This window comes from Magallana gigas, chromosome 10 (assembly GCF_963853765.1).
Source record: "Magallana gigas chromosome 10, xbMagGiga1.1, whole genome shotgun sequence".
NCBI classification, from domain to species: Eukaryota; Metazoa; Mollusca; class Bivalvia; order Ostreida; family Ostreidae; genus Magallana; species Magallana gigas.
The window spans coordinates 34998932-35024271 of NC_088862.1; the positions used below are offsets into that span (position 1 = coordinate 34998932).

At 33.9% G+C, this 25340-nt stretch overlaps 1 protein-coding gene across 2 annotated transcripts; it reads left to right on the top strand.

The window, feature by feature from the left end:
• The first annotated feature begins 192 nt into the window (after positions 1-192).
• Positions 193-25307, top strand: LOC105334830 (GATOR2 complex protein MIOS-A). Of its 2 annotated transcripts, XM_066074041.1 has the most exons (28): positions 193-300; positions 764-919; positions 1676-1752; positions 2403-2482; positions 3069-3112; positions 3654-3712; positions 4278-4434; positions 4896-4997; positions 5604-5698; positions 6340-6381; positions 6650-6705; positions 7144-7220; positions 7707-7754; positions 9505-9623; positions 13508-13645; positions 14162-14237; positions 14702-14897; positions 15262-15336; positions 16416-16516; positions 17096-17265; positions 17613-17630; positions 18821-18889; positions 20042-20114; positions 20703-20841; positions 21381-21422; positions 22400-22571; positions 23085-23193; positions 24758-25307. In XM_066074041.1, the coding sequence occupies exons 2-28, from the start codon at positions 802-804 to the stop codon at positions 24937-24939; spliced, it is 2634 nt and encodes an 877-aa protein (XP_065930113.1). In that variant the 5' UTR covers positions 193-300; positions 764-801; the 3' UTR covers positions 24940-25307. The 2 variants fall into 2 exon arrangements, with proteins under 2 accessions (XP_065930113.1, XP_065930114.1); XM_066074042.1 differs by lacking the exon at positions 17613-17630 and having other exon boundaries at positions 194-300.
• The last annotated feature ends 33 nt before the right edge of the window (positions 25308-25340 follow it).

The following is a 25340-nucleotide window of genomic DNA, read 5'->3' on the forward strand; positions in this document are numbered from 1 at the left end:
TTTAATCAACAGAACGCTTAAAACGCTTGTGAAAAAAAAGATAGGCATCTAAAAGATCTAGATTTTGATGCGGAGCCCGGTACATATTTATTAGGCCTATCTCTTGGCATAAATTTTATAAAATAATGAATCATGAAATTATTTTTTATGTTACATGTTACAATGTTAAATCAAGATCATTTTATACTGTTTAGGACTTTTACGACAACAGGAATGTAAACTGGTTCACCTCTAAATTGAAAGCGAAAGTTAACCCACGGAAGGACGAAATGAAATGATAACTTGAGCAGCTTGTTTTGTGTATGTCTGTCTTATCATACTATATCGTGCAAAGCAAAGTACTTCCAGTGGCACAATACACAACGCCTGTTAAAATTCAGGCTCATATAGTTAGACTTCTCTGTATTTTTGGGACTTCATCCGAGACATTTGATTTTTTGTGAAAAATTTGTTTTAAGAGATATACATTTCTGAAATGCTTATTTAGATCAGGGACGTATATACGTCCCTGTTTAGATCAATAAGCCCTAAACCCTGTCAAGGTAACTTGTCAGGGCAACTTGACATGGTTTAATGAACAATGATGTATTAAACATCAATTGCATGTTAATCTACGTCATTTAATTATCTACCATCTAAAACTTTGCCTAAATGTAGACCTATTAATTTGCACTGCAAGAAAGGGTAAATTAGCATGCCTAAAACTTTTGCTATCTAGAATAAAAAAAAAAGCTTGAATATTAGTTACTTTTTTTAATTTCAGATCTTTATTAGGAGAAACAAAACATAGATATATCCAGGATGAGTAACCTGAAAGTACATTGGTCCCCGATCCACGACGATGTGTTTTGCACATGTAGTCCAAACAAAATCCTACTGTATAAAGTGGTACACTCCACAGAGAAGCCAACACAGAAAGGTGAGTAAACAAAGTGTTATCTGTTTGTATAATGTGCTATTTCATTGTCTTAAGATCAAAACATTTACACATGTGTACTTTTTTGATGGTGTTGTAATTTCTTGTATCGAACTGTATGACGTTGTATTTATATTTTGTGCAATGATGCAAGATCTTCTCAATTTCTGTTCCTGATGATAAAGAATTGAAATATTAGGAGGATGTAAAATTCATACAATTCATGCAATAGATTCAGAATTTATAATCACATAAACTCGGTTGTAAGAGGTTGCACTTTTTTGCTGTTTATAAAGTGTGAACTGTGTAGCCAAGTTCATATTTGTATAAATTATGTAGCTATTGGATTAATTCTTGTTATAAGATGTGATAGTCCATAAAAACCAAAACAAAAATTGTTCTTGCTAAAGAAGATACTGTGTAATCTTCATTTTTTGTGGAGGATCAATGTTTGTGGCTTTTGTGGGTAACCCTTGTCATCGAATTTACATGAGTAACCATTATGCACAATAATAAACATGAGTTTTGTGACTGAAAAAAGACGAACATAAACATTTGTATAATACATCCATGTATCTTTTATGTCTTTTTGCATGAGGTTGGACTCCGTGTATTGTTGATTAACATAAAGTCTATAGTCTTCCTTTTCTTTTTTTAGATCAAAGTTTCAACAGTGTGATCTATATGATGTAAATATTGTATAACAGTGTGATCTAGATGATGTAAATACAATGTATTATATTACTCTATAATTGACAGTGCCCTCGATGAAACAGATGTCAGACACCCTCTGGGCAGTGGAACAACCCAAGTCTATTGAGATGGGGATGCTAAAGGTCGGTGATGGTGATGGAGTCTGTGAAATGTTAGGTTAATGTAGAGCGGGAGGAATAAACATCCGCGTAAAATCGCGGAAAAGCACATCTTGCAGATTTTAAACTCTTGCTTTTATTTAATAGACAGTGTTGAGTTATATGAAATTATAACCAAAAAAATTGTGTTTGCGATTTAATACTCTCGCGATTTGATTCAAAAAAGCTTTATCGCAGAATTAAGTACTCAATTATGTAAACAAGGAATCTATAGTATAAGATTATGTTAATTATTACCCATAGTTACCTTGATAGTCCATGTTAGCTTTATCAATAAAGCTGCATGTATACCAACAGAAAACCTAATTATTTTTCTTTCTCTTATTTAAAAACATCTACATACATGTACTGTTAACCAACTTTTCTTCGCCTGTAAGAAATTTTTGTGAGGTTTGCAAGAGCCACATCATCGTGAATTTTTCTCGCTGTGAACCAGTCCATGTCGTATGGTGGTTATAACAATATCGCTTTGGATAAGGTTTCGTTGAGAACATTAGTCATTGCGAACTAGTTTATCAGAAGTAAATGGCAAAATAAAGTTGTCGCGAATAAGAGTTGGTTCGCAGTATTTAACTTTAAGTTAAATTTTTAACAAAAATTATTGTGATTTACAGACAGTAGCTTGGTACCCGAAACCTGAACCAGACAACATGCTGGCCATTGGGCTGGCCAATGGGAGAGTTATATTGAACAAGTAAGTAGGTCTGGAAAATAACTTAAAGCCATTTCATTGTGGCCAGATATTGATGAAAATTTAGAGCTACATGTACACGTGTTAACCTGTCATCATATCTGCTTGGTGCTTGTCTGAATCTACCATACTCTTGTCCATTTATCAACATTGTAACAATGTATGTTTCTCATTTCTTGGTTATGAAATCCCTTAGGCTAGATGACAGTTCTTTAAATCTGTTTGTTATCAATTATGATTGTTACAAGTATGACTAGAAATAAACTGTGTAGCTGTGTTCACTCTGATGAATAAAAAAACAAAGCAGATTGCTGAGATACTGTAGACTGGCAAATAATCACGATGGTTTTAATTTCACTATCTTCGCGTTTTTTATCGTTTTTCCGCTAAAATAAACCCAATTGCATCGTAAATATTAATATTAGTTTTTTAAAACATTTTATTGCTTATATTTTGATCAACTGGTTTTCTTTGAGTGTGAAATTAAAACCATCGCGACTGGTACTTTTTAGAGTTTATGAAATTTTAACATCATGGAATTAAAACGACTTACAGTATATTTATGAATGCTCTTTTTCTTGAATTACAGTTTTAGCGGTAATAGCGAGAGTGACCTAATTAAAAAGGAGTTTGGTAAGAACAATTCAGCACACAATATTAGCATTATGTCCGTAAAAATATCTAGTCTCTATTTACAGTCACTGTAAAAAAAAAAAAAAAAAGGTAACATGTTCGTATAAAGTTAGACGTGACGCATAAAAGTTTGTGACTGCTTTTACCTTTGGCTCCAACTTTCACTAAAATTTTCAAATCACTCATCACTCAGCACAGTTCTCAACTCAAATTCTTTCAAGAGAAGTGCAGAAATTTAAGAAGTCAAATCTTAGAGTTGTTTTGATTGTTTTGAAAATACTTTATTGATCTTCAAAAGGATCAGAAACACGTTCTGAGAACTTAGTACTAGTTCTTCTTTTTAGAGTTGAGGCTGAGTTTTGACTTGACAAATGTTGGTGACGAAGGGGCCACCTGTTGTTCACATTCGAAAATTGATCATAACAATCTGTTTATTTTATTCTATTGCTGACCTGCTCTTGTGTATCAGGATGTAGACTAACTAACTGACTAACTAACTAACTAACTAATTAACTAACTAACTGTTATTATTATCTTTCAGTCCCCAAGCATACTCGATCCTGTATTTACTTGAACTGGAACCCAGTGGACAGCCATTTAGTAGGTTATTTTCTTTGGTTTTTCATCAATATTCATTTATACCAATTTTCATGGACTTCATGGTTTTCTGTAGGCTCAAACCTTAAGTTGATATTTCCCCCAAAATATGCATGTGTATCTTAATTATTTTTGTCAAATGGTTTTTTAAATCTACTTGAAAGGTGTAATTTTTTAACTGTCCTTTCACTACAATAAAGTATTTACTATATCTTTTGCATGCTTTGTTGATGGTGCAATTAAAGCATTTTTTTTTCAGAATAAAGAAATTGTATTTAACACTAAATTTCAAACCAACAATAGGCAATTGCTGCATATTGACAATCTCTTTGTTCTAAGTCTATGCATAGTTGTAGGACAGATGAATGATAACCCAAAGTTCTCTCCTACATACTTATTATTATTATTAGTTTTTTTTTTTTTTTTTTTTTTTTGGGGGGGGGGGTTGGTTGGTTGGTTGGTTGGTTGGATAGATGGGTTAGGTTCTAAGTTTGACAAAGACTGTATAATATAATAATGCTAAGGTCAATTTCATGCACAGTTTATTCAGTGCGTTTTTTTTATCAAGCTTGCGGAGGGTCTGGAGAAGTACAGAAATGACAGCTGTATCAACATCTGGAACATTCACCACAAACCAGGGAACGAGCTGGGGGACCGTCAACGATACAGTTCTAGTCACAGTGAATCCAGCGGGGCAATACACACACCATACGTAGAGATAGGGGGTAAGTCATTACACACACCATACATAGATATAAGGAGTAGGTCATTACACACTCAATAAACACTTTATACATAGATATAAGGAGTAAGTCATTGCACACACCATATGTAGAGACTGGGAGTAATTCAATTCATTACACAAATAATCTGAAGAGATAGGTCTAGATTATTACATGTGCCATCTTCAGAGATATTAAAAATTAACTTCCAAGAAAACCGGTTGCTACATTTTTTAAGTGAGCTAGTCATTAACCAAGTGATACTATAAAGTAATACCCTTTATACAGTCACAGCAAATTTGCTTAGTGATCTTGCTAAACACAAAATTTGCGACAGTGAATTAACTATACTGTTCATAGGTTTGTAACACACACAAGCAGGTATATATCTGTCTTTACAATGTGTCCTGACTCTGCTATCTTACAGAGTATAAACAGATAGTTCTATTTCTGTACTATAACAGGTCCCTCAGAGACAACAGCATCTTTCTGTTGGTTCAAGAAAGAACCCCGGACATTTGTGACTGGAATGAACACTCGTTACCTTCGAATCTACGACCTTAGGGGTAAGTAGAGCTTCCTCATTAGGAGACTACACAATTGTCTGAAAAGGTGTCCCGAATCTGTAATTCATCAGAGGGACTCCCAAAAATGGAACTGGGCTTTAATTCATTATTTAGTATCGGAATAAATTTAAGCTCTAAGTTTTAATTTGCAATAATTTTTTTAATTAATGTTATTATGTTTACAAATGAATTTATGATAAAAGTTCGGCTGTGATAACTAATACAAAACATAAAGATAACTGTTTGAAAATACTGTGGTTTCATTAATATTCAAGGGTATCAATTTTTGTGGATAAAATGAAAATCACAGTTTCAAGGATATGTAAATTCGTGGCCAATATGACCCTATCAATACAAAATGTTAATAGATATTGCATTTCAATGAACATTAAATTTCGTGGATCAACTTAACAATGAAATCCATGATAATTGGTATTCAACTAATATTGATGAAACCACAGTAGTGAATTAGACAAAAGAAATCCCAAACACACATTTTCCAACTTCTTTTATGATCCTTGATCAGTTTATTGTGTTAAGGCCAGTGCTTGTTCCCATAGAAATGATTCTTAGTATTAAACATGGTTTTCTGTTTGTGACTAACAGATTGCACTCGGCCCCAAAACCAGACACAGACCAAGATGATACGAGGGGCCAGTGTGGACAGACAGAATGAGCACAGGATCGCCACCTTTAACGAGGTCAGCCATGTATAGGAGACTGAATGGTCAACAACTATTGAATCTACGTCCTTAAAATATCAAATAATAATGATATTATCAATTTAGCTGAATATTTTCCTACATCTTCATCTAAAGCTCTTTATATGATTAAAAAAGATAAATTAAGTCTAAAAATGTGCTGTCCCCCGAAAATAAGGGATATTAATAAACTGTAATAGTCGCTCCCTCTCACAAATCCTGCAATGAAATTCAAAATAAAATCCCTGTCTGCTGCATTATATTTTGACATTTTTTTTTACTTGAAAAGCAAACGATAAATTTAATTTTGGCCTTGGCACATTGATAGTTACTGTTTTAATGTAAGGGGATACTTTTGACTTGTGCTGACATAGCTGTAAAAGATTTTGTCATTTGGCAAGAAGGAATTTTAGCTACATGTATATATGCAATGTAAAATATTATGATAACTCTTATGTGTAATGATGAAGTACATGTAATACATTAAAACCTAATATAAAGCTATAGACATTAAGCTTGTTATGAAGAAAAGAATAGCTTTTATAGTTATTAGATGTGAAATGGTGAATGTAAACAGATACCTAACATGACATATTTCTGTCAATCAGAATGAATGTGATATTTATTATGTCTTTTTCCAGAACCATGTCAGTGTGTGGGATGTGAGGAATTTTGATAAACCTGTATCCTTTGTACAATCTCTCTCTCTCTCTCTCTCTCTCTCTCTCTCTCTCTCTCTCTCTCTCCATCCATCCATATCTCTCTCTCTCCATCTCTCTCCATCTCTCTCCATCTCTCTCTCTCTCTCTCTCTCTCTCTCTCTCTCTCTCTCTCTCTCTCTCTCTCTCTCTCTCTCTCTCTCTCTCTCTCTCTCTCTCTCTCTCTCTCATATATGGAAAAAGAACCATGTCAATCATTTCAAAGCATTACATGCCTTAATACACTACAAAGATGTTAACATTTCAAGAACCGAAAGCAGTCTCTATGATCCGCTGGTGTCCAACAAGGTAATACTTGCAGCATTGTAACATCTTAACAAACAGTTTTATGCTTATCCTTAACTTCATTCATTCTGTATATTATATGCATGTTCATTGATTCAGATAGTTTATCACCACATTGTATGTTCATTACCAGTATGTATGTCATAATAATTAAGTAACTGTAATTGAATTCAATTCAATTTGACACTGATGGTTGTTTTCTTATTTTTCATTTGATAAACTGTAAATGATTTATAAAGAATTTTACACTAGACACATAAAATATGACTGCTTCAATGTTTTAGTTATATAATCAGCTTGTTTATTACAAAAACAAACTAGAGATCACTTGATAAACTAACTTAGATGTACATTTCCTGTTACAGTAATGTATTAAATGATTTTTTATGTTGCGCCATCCCTTAGTCAAATTTAAACAGACTTTTGTCTTGTGATTTGTAGGAAAGGATACCTAGGTATTCTAAGCCAGGACAGCCTGACAGTCAAGATCTATGACATTCTCCATCTACCACAAACAGGTAAAAACTCATCTACATAGCTCAGGTGAAATCATTAATATCACATAGGTAAATAGCATCTACATCACACAGGTAAAACTAATCTACCTCAAACAGGTAAAACCATCAGCTATAATGTACATATACTACACAGGTCTACAACACACAGGTATAAAACATCTACATCATACAGGTAAAATCATCAACATGTACTCCACACAGGTAAAAGTATCTACATCACACAGGTATTAAAAAAGCATCTACATCTAACAGGTAAAAAGCATCTACCACAAACAGGTAAAAAAGTGCCTACATTACACAGGTAATATCATGTAAATTCAAACAGTAAATTAAAGAATCTACAATATGTAGGAGACCTTCAAAACATATTGATAAGTAAAGTCATTTTAAGGTCTGTTGGAGGCTAAACTGTATGGTATGTTTTATTATATCTGTTTGAAGTAACTTCCATTCTCTGATGTTCATTGATTTATTGTTTGCTTACAGTGGGTTCTGAAGAACTGGATCAGTACTACAGCGAGAGAACCATCAAAGGTCTGCTCATTGTTTCTCTCCCTTTGCAATTTTCATCAACATATCAAATTATATCTTTTAGGCTAATAGGTAAAAGTGAAACATCTGCCAAATCTAGTAATTAAATGATTAAAGTCTACTGTAAACGTGGTTATATTGACGAGTTCAAAATTTGACGATTTTTTAGTAAGAGACAATTGGCGAGTTTTAATTTTGACGAATTTTTGAATAAGAGTAGGAGTTATCTATCTTTGATTTCTTATAATGCCAGGGTTAGAGTTATCTTTCTTGCGAACTCTTTTACAAGCGATGGTATTAATAAAATTTAACTTTGATTGAAAAAAAAGTCTGTAAAGATTTGATGGAATAACATTGTTCTTTGTATTCTGTTTTTATTCACTATACGATATTGTCTGAGGTAACAAAGTAGGTCAAACACGGCATGATAATTACGCACGCAAATTTTTTATAGAATGTTGTGACGATTGAGTGATAATTGCATTTAAAACATGCTTGTTTAGATTTTATGGGTTTTTAAAATGCTAATTACATGTTTTTATAGCTATTTACATAAATGAATCATTAACTTTGATCTAGTCCTAAAGGGATAATGCCGATTAAAAATTTCTGGTATTAATATGCTATATATATGATGTGAAGTTTGGCGAGTGGAAATTTTGACGAGAAAATAAAAATCGCCAACATAGTCAAAATTAACACATCGTCAAAATTTCCACGTTTACAGTATACTTTTTATTGATAAGGTATGCTTACTTTGCGCACTCTGAATGTGATATTTAAAATTTTAAAATATGCACTTTTGGTAGGCATTCATAATATATTTGATCAGATGTTTAGGTGTTCAATAGGGCTGAAACAATATGCCCCCTCACGATACAATACATATTGCAACACTTTTACCACAATTCAGTTTTTTTCAAAACGATACATTTGGAAGAAGAAACAATTCAAACAAATGAAGAAAGAATTTTTTTTAGCCAAGTCACACTTGCAATTTTAATTTAATAAAATGAATGTAAACGAATAATTCACTATGCACTAAATAATGACAAATACAATAAATGGACAGAGCTTACTTTTTATTGATTAGTCATTTATTAAAATGACTTTTAGTCGAACTGCTTTTATGTAATGATAAACGGTAACACATTCTTTTAAGTTTCAAAATTTCAAAAAGGAATGGCTCTCATCAGAAAAGTACCTCAGATCACTTGACGCCACACTTATTTAGTGTTTCCTCGGTTTTATGTTAACAAGGTTAATTGAAAGATGTATAGCTGCAAATCTGCTTTTATTGGAAGTTCATTTGCAAATCTTAAATACAAATCATTTTATTAGGAAGAAAGTAGGCATATTGCGTATTGCCCAGATTTCGCGGAACGATAGATGGTAGGTAGATTCTTCAGTTTGGCAGGTTTTTACAAGTTATCATTGTTTGTATCCGTCACAACAGATACATCGCGATTGCCCCCTTCATTTGTATCCATTGAAATTGTTGCAATGTTTTTCCCTTGGCAGTAAATCTAATAAAGTAGGCCGAACCCGATGTAATAAACCAAACTTAATTTTAAAAAAATGTATCAAACTGAAAATGGAAGCAGTGAATCGAAAATTGAATTGGTATTTAACAGTATCGATAATCGGTGAATCTTTTTAGCCCTAGTGTTCACATATATACACTTTGATCTTTAATGTTAAGTAAAAGTGCAGTTGTTTTGTGTCTTCTTATTTTTGTGGATTTTTGTTGTAGTCCTTAACTCTCAGATCGTGTCCTCCTTCTCCTGGCATCCCAAACAAGACAGTCGACTGTTGACCGTAACACAGCAGGGCTTACTGAGGGACCTCATAGTGCAAGAACACATTCCTTTTGTAAGTATCTGTCTGAGGGACCTCATAGTGCAAGAACACATTCCTTTTGTAAGTATCTGTCTGAGGGACCTCTTAGTGCAAGAACACATTCCTTTTGTAAGTATCTGTCCAAAGGACCTCATAGTACAGGAACACATTCCTTTTGTAAGTTTCTGTCTGAGGGATCCCATTGTCCAGGAACACATTCCTTTTGTAAGTATCTGTCTAAAGGACCTCATTGTACAAGAACCTATTCTTTTTATAAGTATCTGTCTAAAGGACTTCATTGTACAAGAACACATTCCATTTGTAAGTATCTGTCTGAGGGATCTCATTGTCCAGGAACACATTCCTTTTGTAAGTTTCTGTCTAAAGGACCTCATAGTACAGGAACACATTCCTTTTGTAAGTATCTGTCTGAGGGATCCCATTGTCCAGGAACACATTCCTTTTGTAAGTATCTGTCTAAAGGACCTCATTGTACAAGAACACATTCTTTTCATAAGTATCTGTCTAAAGGACCTCGTATTACAAGAACACATTCCATTTGTAAGTATCTGTCTGAGGGATCTCATTGTCCAGGAACACATTCCTTTTGTAAGTTTCTGTCTAAAGGACCTCATAGTACAGGAACATATTCCTTTTGTAAGTATCTGTCTAAAGGACCTCATAGTACAGGAACACATTCTTTTTGTAAGTATCTGTCTAAGGAACCTTATTGTACAGTACCAATCAGACCCAATCTAACAGAAAGTAGACCCCAACTTAACCCTGGGTTTACTTTTGGTGTCTGCTTTGGGTTTATTCAGGGTTTGCTAGAGCAGCCCCATAGTTAACCAAGAGTAGACCCAGAGTTAACCAAGAGTAGACCCAGAGTTAACCAAGACTAGACCCAGAGTTAACCAAGAGTAGACTCGGAGTTAACCAAGAGTAGACTCAGAGTTAACCAAGAGTAGACCCAGAGTTAACCAAGAGTAGACTCAGAGTTAACCAAGAGTAGGCCAAGAGTTAATCAAGAGTAGACCCAGAGTTACCCAGGAGTAGACCCATAGTTAACCAAGAGTAGACCCATAGTTAACCAAGAGTAGACCCAGAGTTAACCAAGATAAGACCCAGAGTTAACCAAAAGTAGACCCAGAGTTAACCAAGAGTAGATCCAGAGTTAACCAAGAGTAGACCCAGAGTTAACCAAGAGTAGACCCAGAGTTAACCAAAAGTAGACCCATAGTTAACCAAGAGTAGACCAAGAGTTAACCAAGAGTAGACCCAGAGTGAACCAAGAGTAGACCCATAGTCAACCAAGAGTAGACCAAGAGTTAACCAAGAGTAGACCAAGAGTTAACCAAGAGTAGACCCATAGTTAACCAAGAGTAGACCCAAAGTTAACCAAGAGTAGACCCAGAGTAAACCAGGAGTAGACCCATAGATAACCAAGAGTAGATCCAGAGTTAACCAAGAGTAGACCCATAGTTAACCAAGAGTAGACCCATAGTTAACCAAGAGTAGACCCAGAGTTAACCAAGAGTAGACCAAGAGTTAACCAAAAGTAGACCCATAGTTAACCAAGAGTAGACCCGGAGTTAACCAAGATAAGACCCATAGTTAACCAAAAGTAGACCCAGAGTTAACCAAGAGTAGATCCAGAGTTAACCAAGAGTAGACCCAGAGTTACATGTTACCAAGAGTAGACCCAGAGTTAACCAAAAGTAGACCAAGAGTTAACCAAAAGTAGACCCATAGTTAACCAAGAGTAGACCAAGAGTTAACCAAGAGTAGACCAAGAGTTAACCAAAAGTAGACCCATAGTTAACCAAGAGTAGACCCGGAGTTAACCAAGAGTAGACACAGAGTTAACCAAAAGTAGACCCAGAGTTAACCAAGAGTAGATCCAGAGTTAACCAAGAGTAGACCCAGAGTTACATGTTACCAAGAGTAGACCCAGAGTTAACCAAGAGTAGACCAAGAGTTAACCAAAAGTAGACCCATAGTTAACCAAGAGTAGACCAAGAGTTAACCAAGAGTAGACCCAGAGTTAACCAAAAGTAGACCCATAGTTAACCAAGAGTAGATCCAGAGTTAACCAAGATAAAACCCAGAGTTAACCAAAAGTAGACCCAGAGTTAACCAAGAGTAAATCCAGAGTTAACCAAGAGTAGACCCAGAGTTACATGTAACCAAGAGTAGACCCAGAGTTAACCAAGAGTAGACCAAGAGTTAACCAAGAGTAGACCCATAGTTAACCAAGAGTAGACCAAGAGTTAACCAAGAGTAGACCCAGAGTTAACCAAGAGTAGACCCATAGTTAACCAAGAGTAGACCCAGAGTTAATCAAGAGTAGATCCAGAGTTAACCAGGAGTAGACTCATAGTTAACCAAGAGTAGACCAATAGTTAACCAAAAGTAGACCCGGAGTTAACCAAGATAAGACACAGAGTTAACCAAAAGTAGACCCAGAGTTAACCAAGAGTTGACCCAGAGTTAACCAAAAGTAGACCAATAGTTAACCAAGAGTAGGCCCAGAGTTAACCAAGATAAGAGCCATTGTTATCAAAAAGTAGACCCAGAGTTAACCAAGAGTAGACCCAGAGTTAACGAAAAGTAGACCCATAGTTAATCAAGAGTAGACCCATAGTTAACCAGGAGTAGACCCGTAGTTAACCAAGAGTAGACCCATAGTTAACCAAGAGTAGACCCATAGTTAACCAAGAGTAGACTCAGAGTTAACCAAGAGTAGACCCAGAGTTAACCAAGAGTAGACCCATAGTTAACCAAGAGTAGACCCAGAGTTAACCAAGAGTAGACCCATAGTTAACCAAGAGTAGACCAAGAGTTAACCAAGAGTAGACCCAGAGTTAACCAAGAGTAGACCAAGAGTTAACCAAAAGTAGACCCATAGTTAACCAAGAGTAGACCAAGAGTTAACCAAGAGTAGACCCATAGTTAACCAAGAGTAGACTCAGAGTTAACCAAGAGTAGACCCAGAGTTAACCAAGATAAGACCCAGAGTTAACCAAAAGTAGACCCAGAGTTAACCAAGAGTAGACCCAGAGTTAACCAGGAGTAGACTCAGAGGGGACACAGACAGTAGACAATGATCTGAAGTAGACCCCTTAAAGCACATGCTGCATGTCTATTTGAAATATAAAAGGGGCGGGAATTACAGGCAGTAAGATGGTACTACGATAAAAGACAGGTCTGTTTTACACTTCAAAAGTTGACCCTAAAAGAAAATCCTGAGGTAACCCACAGTAATTTCCAATCAGACCCAAAGTAAACCCCAAGTGGACTTAATTTTTTTTTAAGCAGACCCATAGTATAAACCCCGAAATAAACCTACTAGGGTTTAGTTGGAATCTGCGCAGGTGTTTGTTTGGGTCTGGTCACTACTGTAATTATCTGTCTAAGGGACCACATTGTACAAGCTAGAGCATATTCCTTTTGTAAGTATTCGTATTAAGGACCTCTAATTACAGGTACACATTACTTTCATCAGTATCTATTTAAAGGACCTCATAGTATAAAAACACTCTCCTTTCGTAAGTATTTTTACAAAGGTTTTTTTTGTACCTGTATCTGTTGATAAATGAATAAAGGACCTTATAATGCAGGATTCAAATCCAATTATTGTTAGCATTTGTTTGATAACAGAAGCATCCTCCATTAGTTTTGTCCAAAAGACTTTTAGAAAATGAAAATTAACATTTCTGTTGTTATAAATTGTACTTTTCAGAAAATATCAGTCTGAAAATTGACTTGTTTTTAAAACTAATGTATTTTCTGAATAACTGAGATTAGTCACTTATATGATTTTTATACTTTATAGAAAGTACCCTATAGAATAGGTAAAAACAATAGGTAATGTGTGTAACATTGATGACAATGTTATCTTTGATGTGTGTTTCCAGAACTGGTCCGTTGATTCCACACTTGTCACAGCCCACGGAAAGTCCATGAGTATCACCTCCTTTACAAAGGACAACTCCATTCCACAGGACATTGCTGTCAGAATGAAGGAACGCATACTTCAAGGCTACGGACTGAAGGTACTGTGGTTTCATTAATATTCAAGGATATCAATTTTCATGGATAAACTGAAAATCACTGTTCCAAGGATACGTAAATTTGTGGCCATTGACTCTATCAATATAAAATATTAGTAGAAATTGCAGTTCAATGAATGTTTAATTTCATGGATGAACTTAAAATTGAAATCAACGAAAATTGGTATTCAACTGGTATTTCAATTGATGAAACAACAGTACATTGATTTACACAGAGTAATGATGTGCCATTCAATAAACTAAAATGTCACTCAATATTTATTGGAAGGGCTTAATCTTAACTAAAATGTAACTTATAAATGTTACTGAAAGGTCACTTAATGTTTACTGAAAGGTCACTTAATGTTTACTGAAAGGTGACTGAATGTAAATTACTGTAATTACTTAGTGTTTACTGTTAAGATGAATAAAGTATTATGAACATGCATTTTGTTAAATGTTTAAACTCCTTTTAGTTACCATTATCGTTCTGTAGGAAAATGTTTTCTACTTTTTCAGTCTGACATAATCTGGGAAAATGTGTACGCTATCAAAGAAGAACCTGAGCTGTATGGAGTGTGGAGGTGGTTATCATGTAAGATTACAAATTCTTTATCATTATTGTAAATTCCTAATTAAACGCTAGGAGTTTATTTTCGCGTAGAATTGCGAGCAGCACCCTTCGCGGATTCATAAAACTTGCCATTATTTTCTGAGAGTCGAGAACTATAAGAAATAAAGAACATAGTTCCACGTTCGCGATTTTATATTCTCGCGATTTGATACAAACCAACGGGGTCGTGGAATTAAGTACTCGGGTAATATATGGAATTTACAGTATTCTCTTCTCTGATCAAATTCTCTCCTCTGAGATAGAAAATAATACACGCAAGACAGCTTTTTGAAAAAATTTACAACATTTTAAAATATTGATGACAGATTTGAAGGGGAGGAGAGAGAAAGAAAAAGCAGTCTCATTTGAGTGTATTATTTTTATCTCTCTCCTTTCTTTCAAATCTGTCATCAATACTGTACAGTGTTGTAATTTTTTTAATGTAGATGCACGAGAAATGCTTGAATACAATAAACAAGGACAGACCTTTCAGCGTGGCATGATGGGAAAACACCTGGGAGTGAAGAGCATTCTGGGATTGGATGTGGATGACATGGCCACCTCTCATATGACTAACATGTACTGGTCCTCGGACTTCTATAGAAAGCTTGCCTGTGTGAAACAATATCATAGTGCAGAAAGGTCATTACAGTACATAAATGTCAACATAGTGCAGAAATTTTAGTACAATACATAAAAGAAAGTCAAAATAGTACCCAAAGGTCAATACAGTAATGAGAAATCAGTACAAGAGAGAAATGTCAAATGTAGTTCATAAAGGATAAAAAAAAAATAGAAAAAAATTAATAAGCACAGTACGGAAAGGTTAGTGCAATGCAGGTCAGTAAAGTACAGAAAGCCATAGCCACACTGAATAATCAGTACTCATCTGAAAGATTCTGAAAGTCAGAAAGATCTGCACAAACAATTGATTATTGCGCTGAAGTTGTGATTGGTACAATATTTATTATGTGAAATAAATTGGAACTGTTGTGTATATGTACAGGTCGAAGGCGTTGCAACTATGTGGGTGGGGAGGAGACCATCATAAGCCAGAACTACTGGATACCATCCTACATGAGTAAATATCGACATTTATTGTATATTTCCCTATGTTTGCATTGGAAATCTGCAACGTTCAATTTCCCATGAAAACACTTACTAGGTTAAATGTGATGAGTTTTATTATAACATCACAAAACGTCGAAGTGCAATGTCACAAGCAAAAATCAGAGTTCACGCTTGTGGCTGTTACATTTGCTCTTCCATAAATTGAACTTACCAGTAATTTTGAGGTAAACATATGTAAATCACATTTACAGACAAGGCAAGAATGAAAAAAAAATATAAATACGTATATAAGCATTGAATGCTTATTTTTGGATATCGTTAGTCCTATAATTCACCAGGTCATGCAGATAAATTAGCATAATGGGCAGTATTTAATTTGTCTGCACAGCCTGGTGTGTTATTGGACCAACGATATCCAAAAATAAGCATTCTATTCTTAACTGTCAGTAGCATTAGATAGTGGTTATACTCTGTCCCAAGATATTTTGGATTCACATTTGGCTTAATTGCTTGATATTTATAAATACCTCAGGGTTCAAACGATGTTCATTCAAAAGTATGAAAAATTTCCAAGATTTCTCAGTCGAAACGCCCCTGTTAGCTTATCAGGTTTCAATACAATGCTAAAAAATGAGATGTCTACGGAGATTTTGTATTGCAGCAAGCCCGGATGAATACGTTGAAAAATTGCGCGATGTATTCCGAGTGTATTCCGAATGGAGAAAAAAATGTAAACATTCCCCATTATAAATCTCCGTAAGGAATCTGTTTTCTTTCCTATGAATTTTTCCGAGTGAAAGATGATAAAGTGTCAATGAAATTATCTTGGAAAATCTCCCTTTCAACTATTTCAATTGCACTTCTTTCACAGGTAAGTGTATTTTTATTAAAAATCGTCCAAATGTGTTGTATACATATCTTGGGACAGACTATAGTTCTTAACACTGTGTTTTTGGTGATATGCTAGTTTTGGTGATCAAATGTAAAATAATATCAAAAACTTTATAAAAGTGTACAAAAGAACAGTTTGACATGTAGTTTTTGAAGTTTACTCACGTACATTTTAACTGGAATGCTTGATTTGTGCAGACTCCAGATGGATGGTAAATACGCAATAGCAGCTGCCATGGCCTTGTTCAACCTTCAAATCTCAAAGGCCATAGAAATACTCAGCACCAGCAAAGGTCAAGGTCAGTACTTTTTCTTTCACTTTAGACAATGTCAGTTTGTTTGTGCTTATTTGTGCATAGACCCATCTTAATAATATCTTTGCCTGCTGAACTATGTAAACCTTATCAAACATTATAGATCAAATAAGTTTTCAATATGTTTTGTTAGATAAAAATAAATATTAATTTTAAAATTCAATCATGAACAAAGACTCTCTTTAAGTTTAAATCTTCTCATTCTAATAAATTCTTATAAATGCCTCTCCAGCTTTTGGTGTACTATTGGGTAGCTTTTGATTTAAACTGATTCCTTCAATATAATTCATTGATTCCACATGAATAATTTTGCTATAAACTAACTGAAATAGTAGAGTGTGTTAATATTTTTTCACAACATCTGTGTGAACTACAAAGTCTTAGATAATGTATTATATTTCTTTATAAAACAGTCCTTTTATGTACATGTACATCTATCTATTAAGTAATTAACAAAGGCTTTGTCACGATAGAAAAAAAAGATCACTGCAAACTAGCATTATTTCATTGGCATTATAGCGTTGCCGCCATTAAAAGTTGGTTTAAAGTAGTTTTCCTCCTCAGAAAACACCGACCTTAGCACAGTTGCCATGGCGATCGCGGGTTACACGGAGGAGAAGAACACGCTGTGGAGGAAGACTTGCATGTCGCTGCTACAGAAGCTGGAGGACCCGTACCTCCGCGCAATGTTTGCCTTCCTCACCTGTGACCGCGAGAATTACGAGGAAATTCTGGTGAGCTTGGGGGCTTTCATTGTATATTTCACTGTAATAATTTATAGGTACCAGGCATGTTACAACAGGGGGGTCTTTTTATTTGGGTATACAGCATACAAGCACAGAATTGTCCCCGTCCCCAAGCAAACCTGATATGTTTAGTTTGATTTACATTGGAAATTTATCAATAGCTCTATACTAAGTAAGTCGAAAAAAGTTTGGAAATTATTGTCACAAATAGTGTGAGTGACAGCAATATGAATTTTTGAAAGTGATATATTCCTGATAATGATTGCACCGATGTTTTAACAGTGAACACTAAATGTTTTTTTTTCTTTATTGATGTTGTGGCACTTTATTCCCAGAGACATGGCTGGAGAAAGGTTTGTGGGCCACCATAGACAGTATCACATACTCAGGGTTATCTTAGCAGTCTGTGCTCATGCAAATCTTATTCTACTTTCATTTTCTTATTTATTCAATTTCATTTTCTTTTTTGAACATTCATTTACAGACATATTTTGTATCACCATCAGATGAAATTAGCATTTATAGTGGCATTTTATCTCTTTTGATTGTATTTATGTACTTTGTATATTTTTTAAACTTTGCTATAATTTTTGCATACTGATTTTTTTCCAATGATAAATTCTATATGCTTTAAGCTATATGCTCTAGTTTGTGCATACTGAGATTAAAAACTCTCTGTTTTACAACTTTATTATACATATCCAGTATCATTTATGATACTACCAGACTCTTCATTGACTATCAATGAGCATTTTCTAAGTCACAAAAATAAATGGATATGTTTTGATCAAATCAAATAAGTATAAATAGACATTGTCGGCATATGTTCAAAACTAATATTGAATAAACTATTTTAACTAGACTTAGTATTCAAATCTGTTGCGTGAAATCAATGATAATATTTAATATGATATTGCTTGCAAATGTAAACATTTAGCGAACTTTTACTTTTATTAACATTTTATCATTTTATTCTGATACAAAGCTATGCAATGGAGGAAAAACATCATTCACAGAGATATTAATGATACACATTTATTAATTAATTAATTGTATGACAATGAGGATGTTACATGCAAACTAATTATAAGATGATAACAATGTTCTTAAGACTGTATAGATAAGTTAAACTTATCATGTTAATTCATTCAGAAATTATTTAATATTTGGGAATTTCTTGAAATTAGATAATATACTATAAAGGGAAGATCGTTCATGTATGATTAGATATGTTAATTTGGTTTTATTGAATTTTGGAATTTCATTTTGGAATTGTAATAATTTGATTGTAGGGGAATGCCATTTGGTTATTTTTTTTTTTTTTTTTACATTTTAATATTTTTCAAACGGCTGCAGTTATATTTTTGGAGGAAAATATGGTGTGTGTTTTTTTAAAAGAATGAATAGATTTATTTTGATTGCAACAGTTACTTATTATGAATATGCTGCATTAGTATTCATCGACACAAACAATTTTGTACAAAACATATACATGTAATTATTATTATTTGATTACTTGTTTAACAATTATTTTTGCCAACAGACTGAACAAGGCGGCATGCAACTCTCTGACAAGGTGGCCTTTGCTTGCATTTATCTGGACAACGATAAGGTAAAACTAACTCATTGGACTTATAACTGGAATGATTGCTTGTTCCAAACTCTTGCAATAGTTATTTTTACGTACACAAAATTGTCTATAGTTACTTGTAATTATTTTAGTAATTTTTATTATGCCCCCCTTAGAAGAAGGGAGGGCATATTGCTTTGCTGCTGTCCGTTTGTCAGTGTGTCGGTCAGTCCAACAATAGTTTCCGTTCATTTTCTTCGCAGAGGTTGCATGTATTGAAATAAAATTTGATGTACACATTTATTTTAATAATATCTAGGTCAAGTTCATTTTTGGGTACGATTGAGCAATTTACAACAGAGTTATGCCCCTTGCATTTAGTAAAATTCCACTTATTTGCAGTTTCTGTTCATTTTCTTCACAGAGGTTGCATTTATTGAAATGAAATTTGGTATACACATGTATTATATCACCGGTAATATCTAGGTCAAGTTCGATTTTGGGTATGTTTTAGCAATTTTCGACAGTTATGCCCCTTTGACGTAGAAAAAATCCAATTATTTGCAGTTTCTGTTCATTTTCTTAGTGGATGTTTTCAAGGGGGCATAAGTGTTTCACAAACATCTCTTGTTCATTATGAAATTAAAATGTGTAAATATTCAGTAACTGTCTGAAGTAACATTTACATGTAACTATCTTTAATAACATTTAACTTTTAATTAGTCTGTAAAAATAGACCTTTAGACTAAGTGTAACTATCTGCAGTTATATGCATCTAGTCTGTGAGAAGTTCTGCAGTAATATGTAAGTAGACTGTAATTTTATGCTGTTATAGATTACTTGTTTGTAACTATTTGGAGTTACAGGTACTTAGTCTGTAACTTTTTGCAACTATTTCTAATTACAGTTATGTAACTATTTTGTAACTTTTTGCAGTGACATGTAACTAGTCTGTAGTTACATATATTTAGTCCCTTAATTGTAATTAAGTGTAGAAATATGTAACTGGTCTTCATATGTATTTAGTTATTTAGTCTGCAATTACATGTAATAACATGTCACTTGTCTGTAAAGTAACTTTGTTCCATTCACTGGTCTGTAACTAGTCTGTAGTTACATCAGCTCCCATACAATTTGAAATTAAGTTCATACTTCAGTTTTATGTTACGTGTTCTGATTTTTATCACCATACAGCTCAAAGAGTACATCAACAGGTTGACAAGGAAAGTGATAGAGGCCGGGAACCTGGATGGACTACTCATTACAGGTCTGAATTTATCATTACTAGTATTCTAAGGATTTGTTTCTTCATTTAATTTTACATGTAAATTTCGTCTTTGTTTTGATGAAGATGGTTTAATGTACAGTGTAACATATTAACCATTTTAAACTTTATTGACTTTCTTTTCATTAGTTAAGTGAACATTAGTACAGGTTATATAAATTTCTGTGCACCTTTTTGCTGTCTTCTTGACTTGTAATTTTTCACGGGAAACACCACCTACCTTTATCTTTTATAACATGAATTTTTGAGTTAACTACAGAGAAGATAACCTATTGATAACAATCTCTAATGATACATTATTTTGTCCAAAAGGCATTCATACTTACCGGTAATATTCATGTAAAGATAGTGTTCCTGTTAATCAACAAATTTGTAATTGTCTTGTACACAACCATTGACATTTTTTGTACTTTTTACTTCATAGGACAAAGATTTTTCTTTTTTATTGGTTGCCAGTTTTAGTTTATAAATAATCTGTAGGGTATTGTCTGTTGTAGGTCTGACCCCTGATGGAGTGTCACCGATCTCCAAGTTTTCATTGATTTTTGTATGATCTATGGTCTATCGTAGGTCTGACCCCTGACGGAGTGTCCCTAATCTCCAGGTTTGTGGACATGACGGGTGATATACAGACGGCTGCCCTGCTGTGTGTGTTCTCGCTGCCCAACGAGATGTCCAAGGACGAGCGAGTGCTGAACTGGATAGAATCGTAATCCGTGACTTCCTCCTATATATAATCGTTATCCCTTTAGTTACTGTAGATTCCTCAAATACTTTATTACGTGATTCAGCAGTTTTCAGCCTAATCGCCAGAACATAAATTCATTATTTTCATCAAATTCCAAGTAGTTTGCATTTGTCAGAAAAATATAAAGGAGATTGTAAAATTTGAGAGATAGGCTTCTCAAGATTTTATGCGGATATTAATTCTTTGCATTTAATTAGGAATATAAAGCATTGTCAGGGATTGTCTTGAATTAGTATGAGCTCTGTGTTCTCCTTGCACAATGAAATATTCGAGGATAAGTGGGTGCTGAACTGGATAAAATCGCAATCCTCATCAATTTATTCTATTCTAAAGTGTTGTTTCTATTGCTTATACTAAGAGTCTATGAGTACTAAAATAAATTATCAAAGGTGTATGAATATTTACTATAGGTTATTGCCTATATCAAAGGTCTGTGATTATGTAGATTACATTTGAGGACAAAAATTAAATATAAGCCCCTGTGTTTCTCTTTGTGGCAGGTACAGGGAACTTTTGGATCGATGGAGACTCTGGCATCACAGGTATTATACAGCAAATTCCCCTGCCATTTATCAATATGCTAACATTGAATTGAGGTCATTGTTTAAAAATTTTATGTGTAACACTTGAATTTTTAAAATGTGCTTATACATGGATCTAATTTATAAAGTTTTCTACAGATATTTGATTAAATATTTAAACTATATGTCATTGAGATGTTGCAATAGCCAATACCTGGCTAGCATACACATGTATTTGACAGCAATTACAGTGTTATAAATAATAATTTGGCGTAGAAAAAGTTGTCTCTTGTACTGGAAAGACAATGTACCTAGGAATTCATAGGATTATTTTGTAACTTAAAGGGGCATGGTCATAATTTTGGTCTAATTCTATTTTTCTGTTTTTATTATTTACAATACTTTACAAATGCATTTCTAAAAATTAAGTGAAATCTGAGAGTCGGTTGTTGAGTTACAAGCAAGATACAGGGCTCACAATTTTTTGTCATGCAAACAAGGCCCGTGCCCTGTTTTTGTTTACAAATTAAGGTTCAAAATACCAGTAAAAATCTTTTTCAAGCTAATTAGTCCATCTCTTTATTCATTTTAAGCATAAACGAACAGTTCCTAACAAAGGCTTTGTTTACATAGCAAAGAATTGTAAGCCATGTTACTCGCTTAAAGCTCAACAAATGACACTGACATTTTGGTTCCGTATTAAATATGCCTAACTGAAGCAATGTAAACATTAAAATGGAAAAAATAACTTTTGACCAACATTGTGACCATGTCCCTTTAACATGTTTAAGATAAACCAGTAGAGTATGAAGGTAAAAACCAAAGAAAAAACTGTTGACACAATATTCTATAGATCAAATTAAAAAGGAAGTGGTGCCACAAAATTTACAAATCAAAGTGAATAGAAGAATTTTAAATTATCATCACTAATTTTAACAGATTTACACTCATGTTAGAAAAAAAAAACAATTATAAAAAGATGTTGGTATTGTTTACAGATCTAAGTTTGACATCATCTGGCGGGCCGGTGACAACTTCCGCGTCATCTCCCAGGCGTTTGTCAGCTGTAACTTCTGCGGAAAATCCATCGCCTGTAACATGCCCGTCGCTAGTCGTGCTCGACCGCACAACTCTTACTCAGCCGGAACACTGACGTCCACAAAACCAAAGGTATTTCACTATAATAATTGTACATGTGTTTTAGATCATTTCTGTAGTCATGAATTCTCTATGAACAATTTATGGTAATAAATCTGTGTAATTCTCTTACTATACAGTAGACTTTTTCAACACTTTAGGGGAAAAATCTACTTGGAATTTAAAACCTTTCAATAGAATTCATGTATATAGGCTTGATGAAATGCAGGATTTTTTTTTAATCAATGACCAAACATTTGACATTCAATGGCAATGAAAAGCATGAACTTTAATTAAAACTCTTTTTATAAGCAAATTTGCCCGTAACTATATTTCAAATACAATACTTCACATAGATAGAATTTGATTTGAAATTCATGCATGGAGGCAACTGTTATGATGCCCTCATGTTTCATGCCAAAGTTAGCATCCTCTTGTCCAAAGCTTTTTTTTGTTTAAATATTCCTTTCAGATTTAATTTGATATGTGTCTTTACATGTAAATTAAGCTGATATGATCAAGGGAGCGTACTCTTGTTGTTTCCAGATATCGTGCTGTCCTGGATGTAGGAAGCCCCTCCCCCGATGTTCCCTGTGTCTGACCCACCTAGGGACGCCCTCAGGGTCTGCTCTGTACACACAGAAGGACAAAACAAGTCAGCATTCACACAACTTCTCTATATTTCTCTATCTTCTCCTCTCTATCGTCCATTCATCTCCTCCATCGTGTAAGTTTTAATGATAATCAGTAGTTACATGTACATACTCAGGCTTTGAAGGATTTCTTACAATTTATAAAGAATACAAGTTGATGTCCTTTAAAAAAGGACTACAATACGTGGACTATTTGCATATGTTTCCAACGAAAACGTGAAAGCCTTAATTAAGATCATCAGAGAATCCGCCGACTTTAGCCCTCTGCTTTTAACCACTAAATTTGTACGTTGTATTACGTATACATGTATGTATAACCCTGACTTTTTATCTCAGAACTTAAAGGGTTCATACTTCTAAAATAATTATGATCTATCTATGAATGAAGTTTGCATGTATAGTATCAGGCATTCGGTGAATTCTACTATTTGCGCACACATTACGATTCGCACTACTTTGTTAACTATGCAGTGACAGCTTTGTGTAAGTTAAAAATTTCATATTTTGATGCATTTTTTCTTGAGATTTAAACTTTTATACAGTGACATAATTATTCAATCAAACTTAAATGCTTAAACAAATTTAATCGGGAAGTTCTCTAGGCTCGCCTACTATAAAAGTAAAGTTAAGTTACATGTGTATTCGGAAAACAACAAAACATAAATTGTCATATGCTATTTGATGCATGTTGTAGTTTCGGAATAACATTAACTTATTTCATAATACTGATAGTTCATATCACATGCCAATCATTTCTTTAAAAGGAATACTTTGTTTCTGTACTGTTTACCTACAACTTTACAATTACAGCGCCTTTGAACTTATGTGTGCAAATGGCACGGAATCCCGATCCCGATTCAGATAAACGTGTGCTAGCCTGGTTCCCTGAGCTACCCATTACGCACAAGAACCAGGCTAGCGCATGCGCAGGCTGAATTTTCCCCATAGCATCCGGTTTAACCTCGCTTATATATTTTCTGCGTGGACCTCAGGGTCCACGCAATAAACTATTTGTTGAGTAACTGCAGTTTGAAACCTCACTGAGATTATTTTGTCATGTATATTCAAATTACATAATTTGTTAAAAACAAGACTAAGTTTATGCCTTAATTTGATGTGATTTTTTTTACCATTATACAAAATAAAGATAAAATAAATTAAAGTATGTATTTTTAGGATTTAACATTAAATATATGGGGTTTAATTGCTTGTTACAATTAGTTTTATGTAAGTCCAAGATAATGCATGTACTACATTAAGTTCAGTATCTTTGCTTTGGGTGTTTCATAAATATTGGCTTGATCAAATGCCTTCTCAATCACTGCCATAGGTAAATTATATATTAGTCAAACATGTTTCATTAAGTTATAAACACATTGATTATAAAGTGCAATTTAGACTATCTACTTCTTCTTATTTACAAACCGATTTTTGATTTTAAAAAAAATGGATCAATTTTGATATTCTTCTCATTAGCATATTCAGCAAAAATATGTTAATTTTCGTATTCTTCACATTATCATATATTAATCAAATGCGTTTTAATTTTTCTATTCTTCTCATTAGCATATTCAGCAAAGATGACGGCCATTGACGATTGGTTCACCTGGTGTCAATCATGTAGACACGGAGGCCACGCCTCTCACCTGTTAGAGTGGTTTGCAGAGCACTCTGAATGCCCCGTCACTGGGTGTAACTGTAAATGTTCTACCCTGGATCACACTGCCAGGTTAGCGGCCGAGAGCTGACCAGAATTTCAGTCTGTATTGTGCAAAACTTTACTACTGTGAAAACTTGGAACTAATTACACATGACACTTCCTATTGTGTGGGAGCTTGCAAAAGACAAAACGCTTTGGAATATGTCAGAATACTTGAACAAAATTGCAAAGGTTTTACTTTAACCGTGCTGCCAAAACAGTGAACGCCTAAAGAACATGCATGTGAATTAACATAATTCAGAACATAAAGTAACAATCGAGGGGAAGTTTGCAATGATTGCATATTATTTGTTCTACAAATGACTCAAGACAGTGTCGTATTTTTATATTTAAAAGTTATGTGATTAAAACATTGGTATATTGATCATTAATGTAATTAAAAAAGTGATTTCACAATCAAGTGCATCTTTTATTCAGTGTACAATTAAA

Excerpts from the sequence above, each read along its gene's own strand:
- LOC105334830 (XM_066074041.1), top strand. The coding sequence starts at position 802 with ATGAGTAACCTGAAAGTACATTGGTCCCCGATCCACGACGATGTGTTT. Across the intron at positions 2,483-3,068 it reads GGGAGAGTTATATTGAACAA|TTTTAGCGGTAATAGCGAGA; the intron begins GTAAGTAGGTCT and ends CTTGAATTACAG. Across the intron at positions 6,706-7,143 it reads ATCCGCTGGTGTCCAACAAG|GAAAGGATACCTAGGTATTC; the intron begins GTAATACTTGCA and ends TGTGATTTGTAG.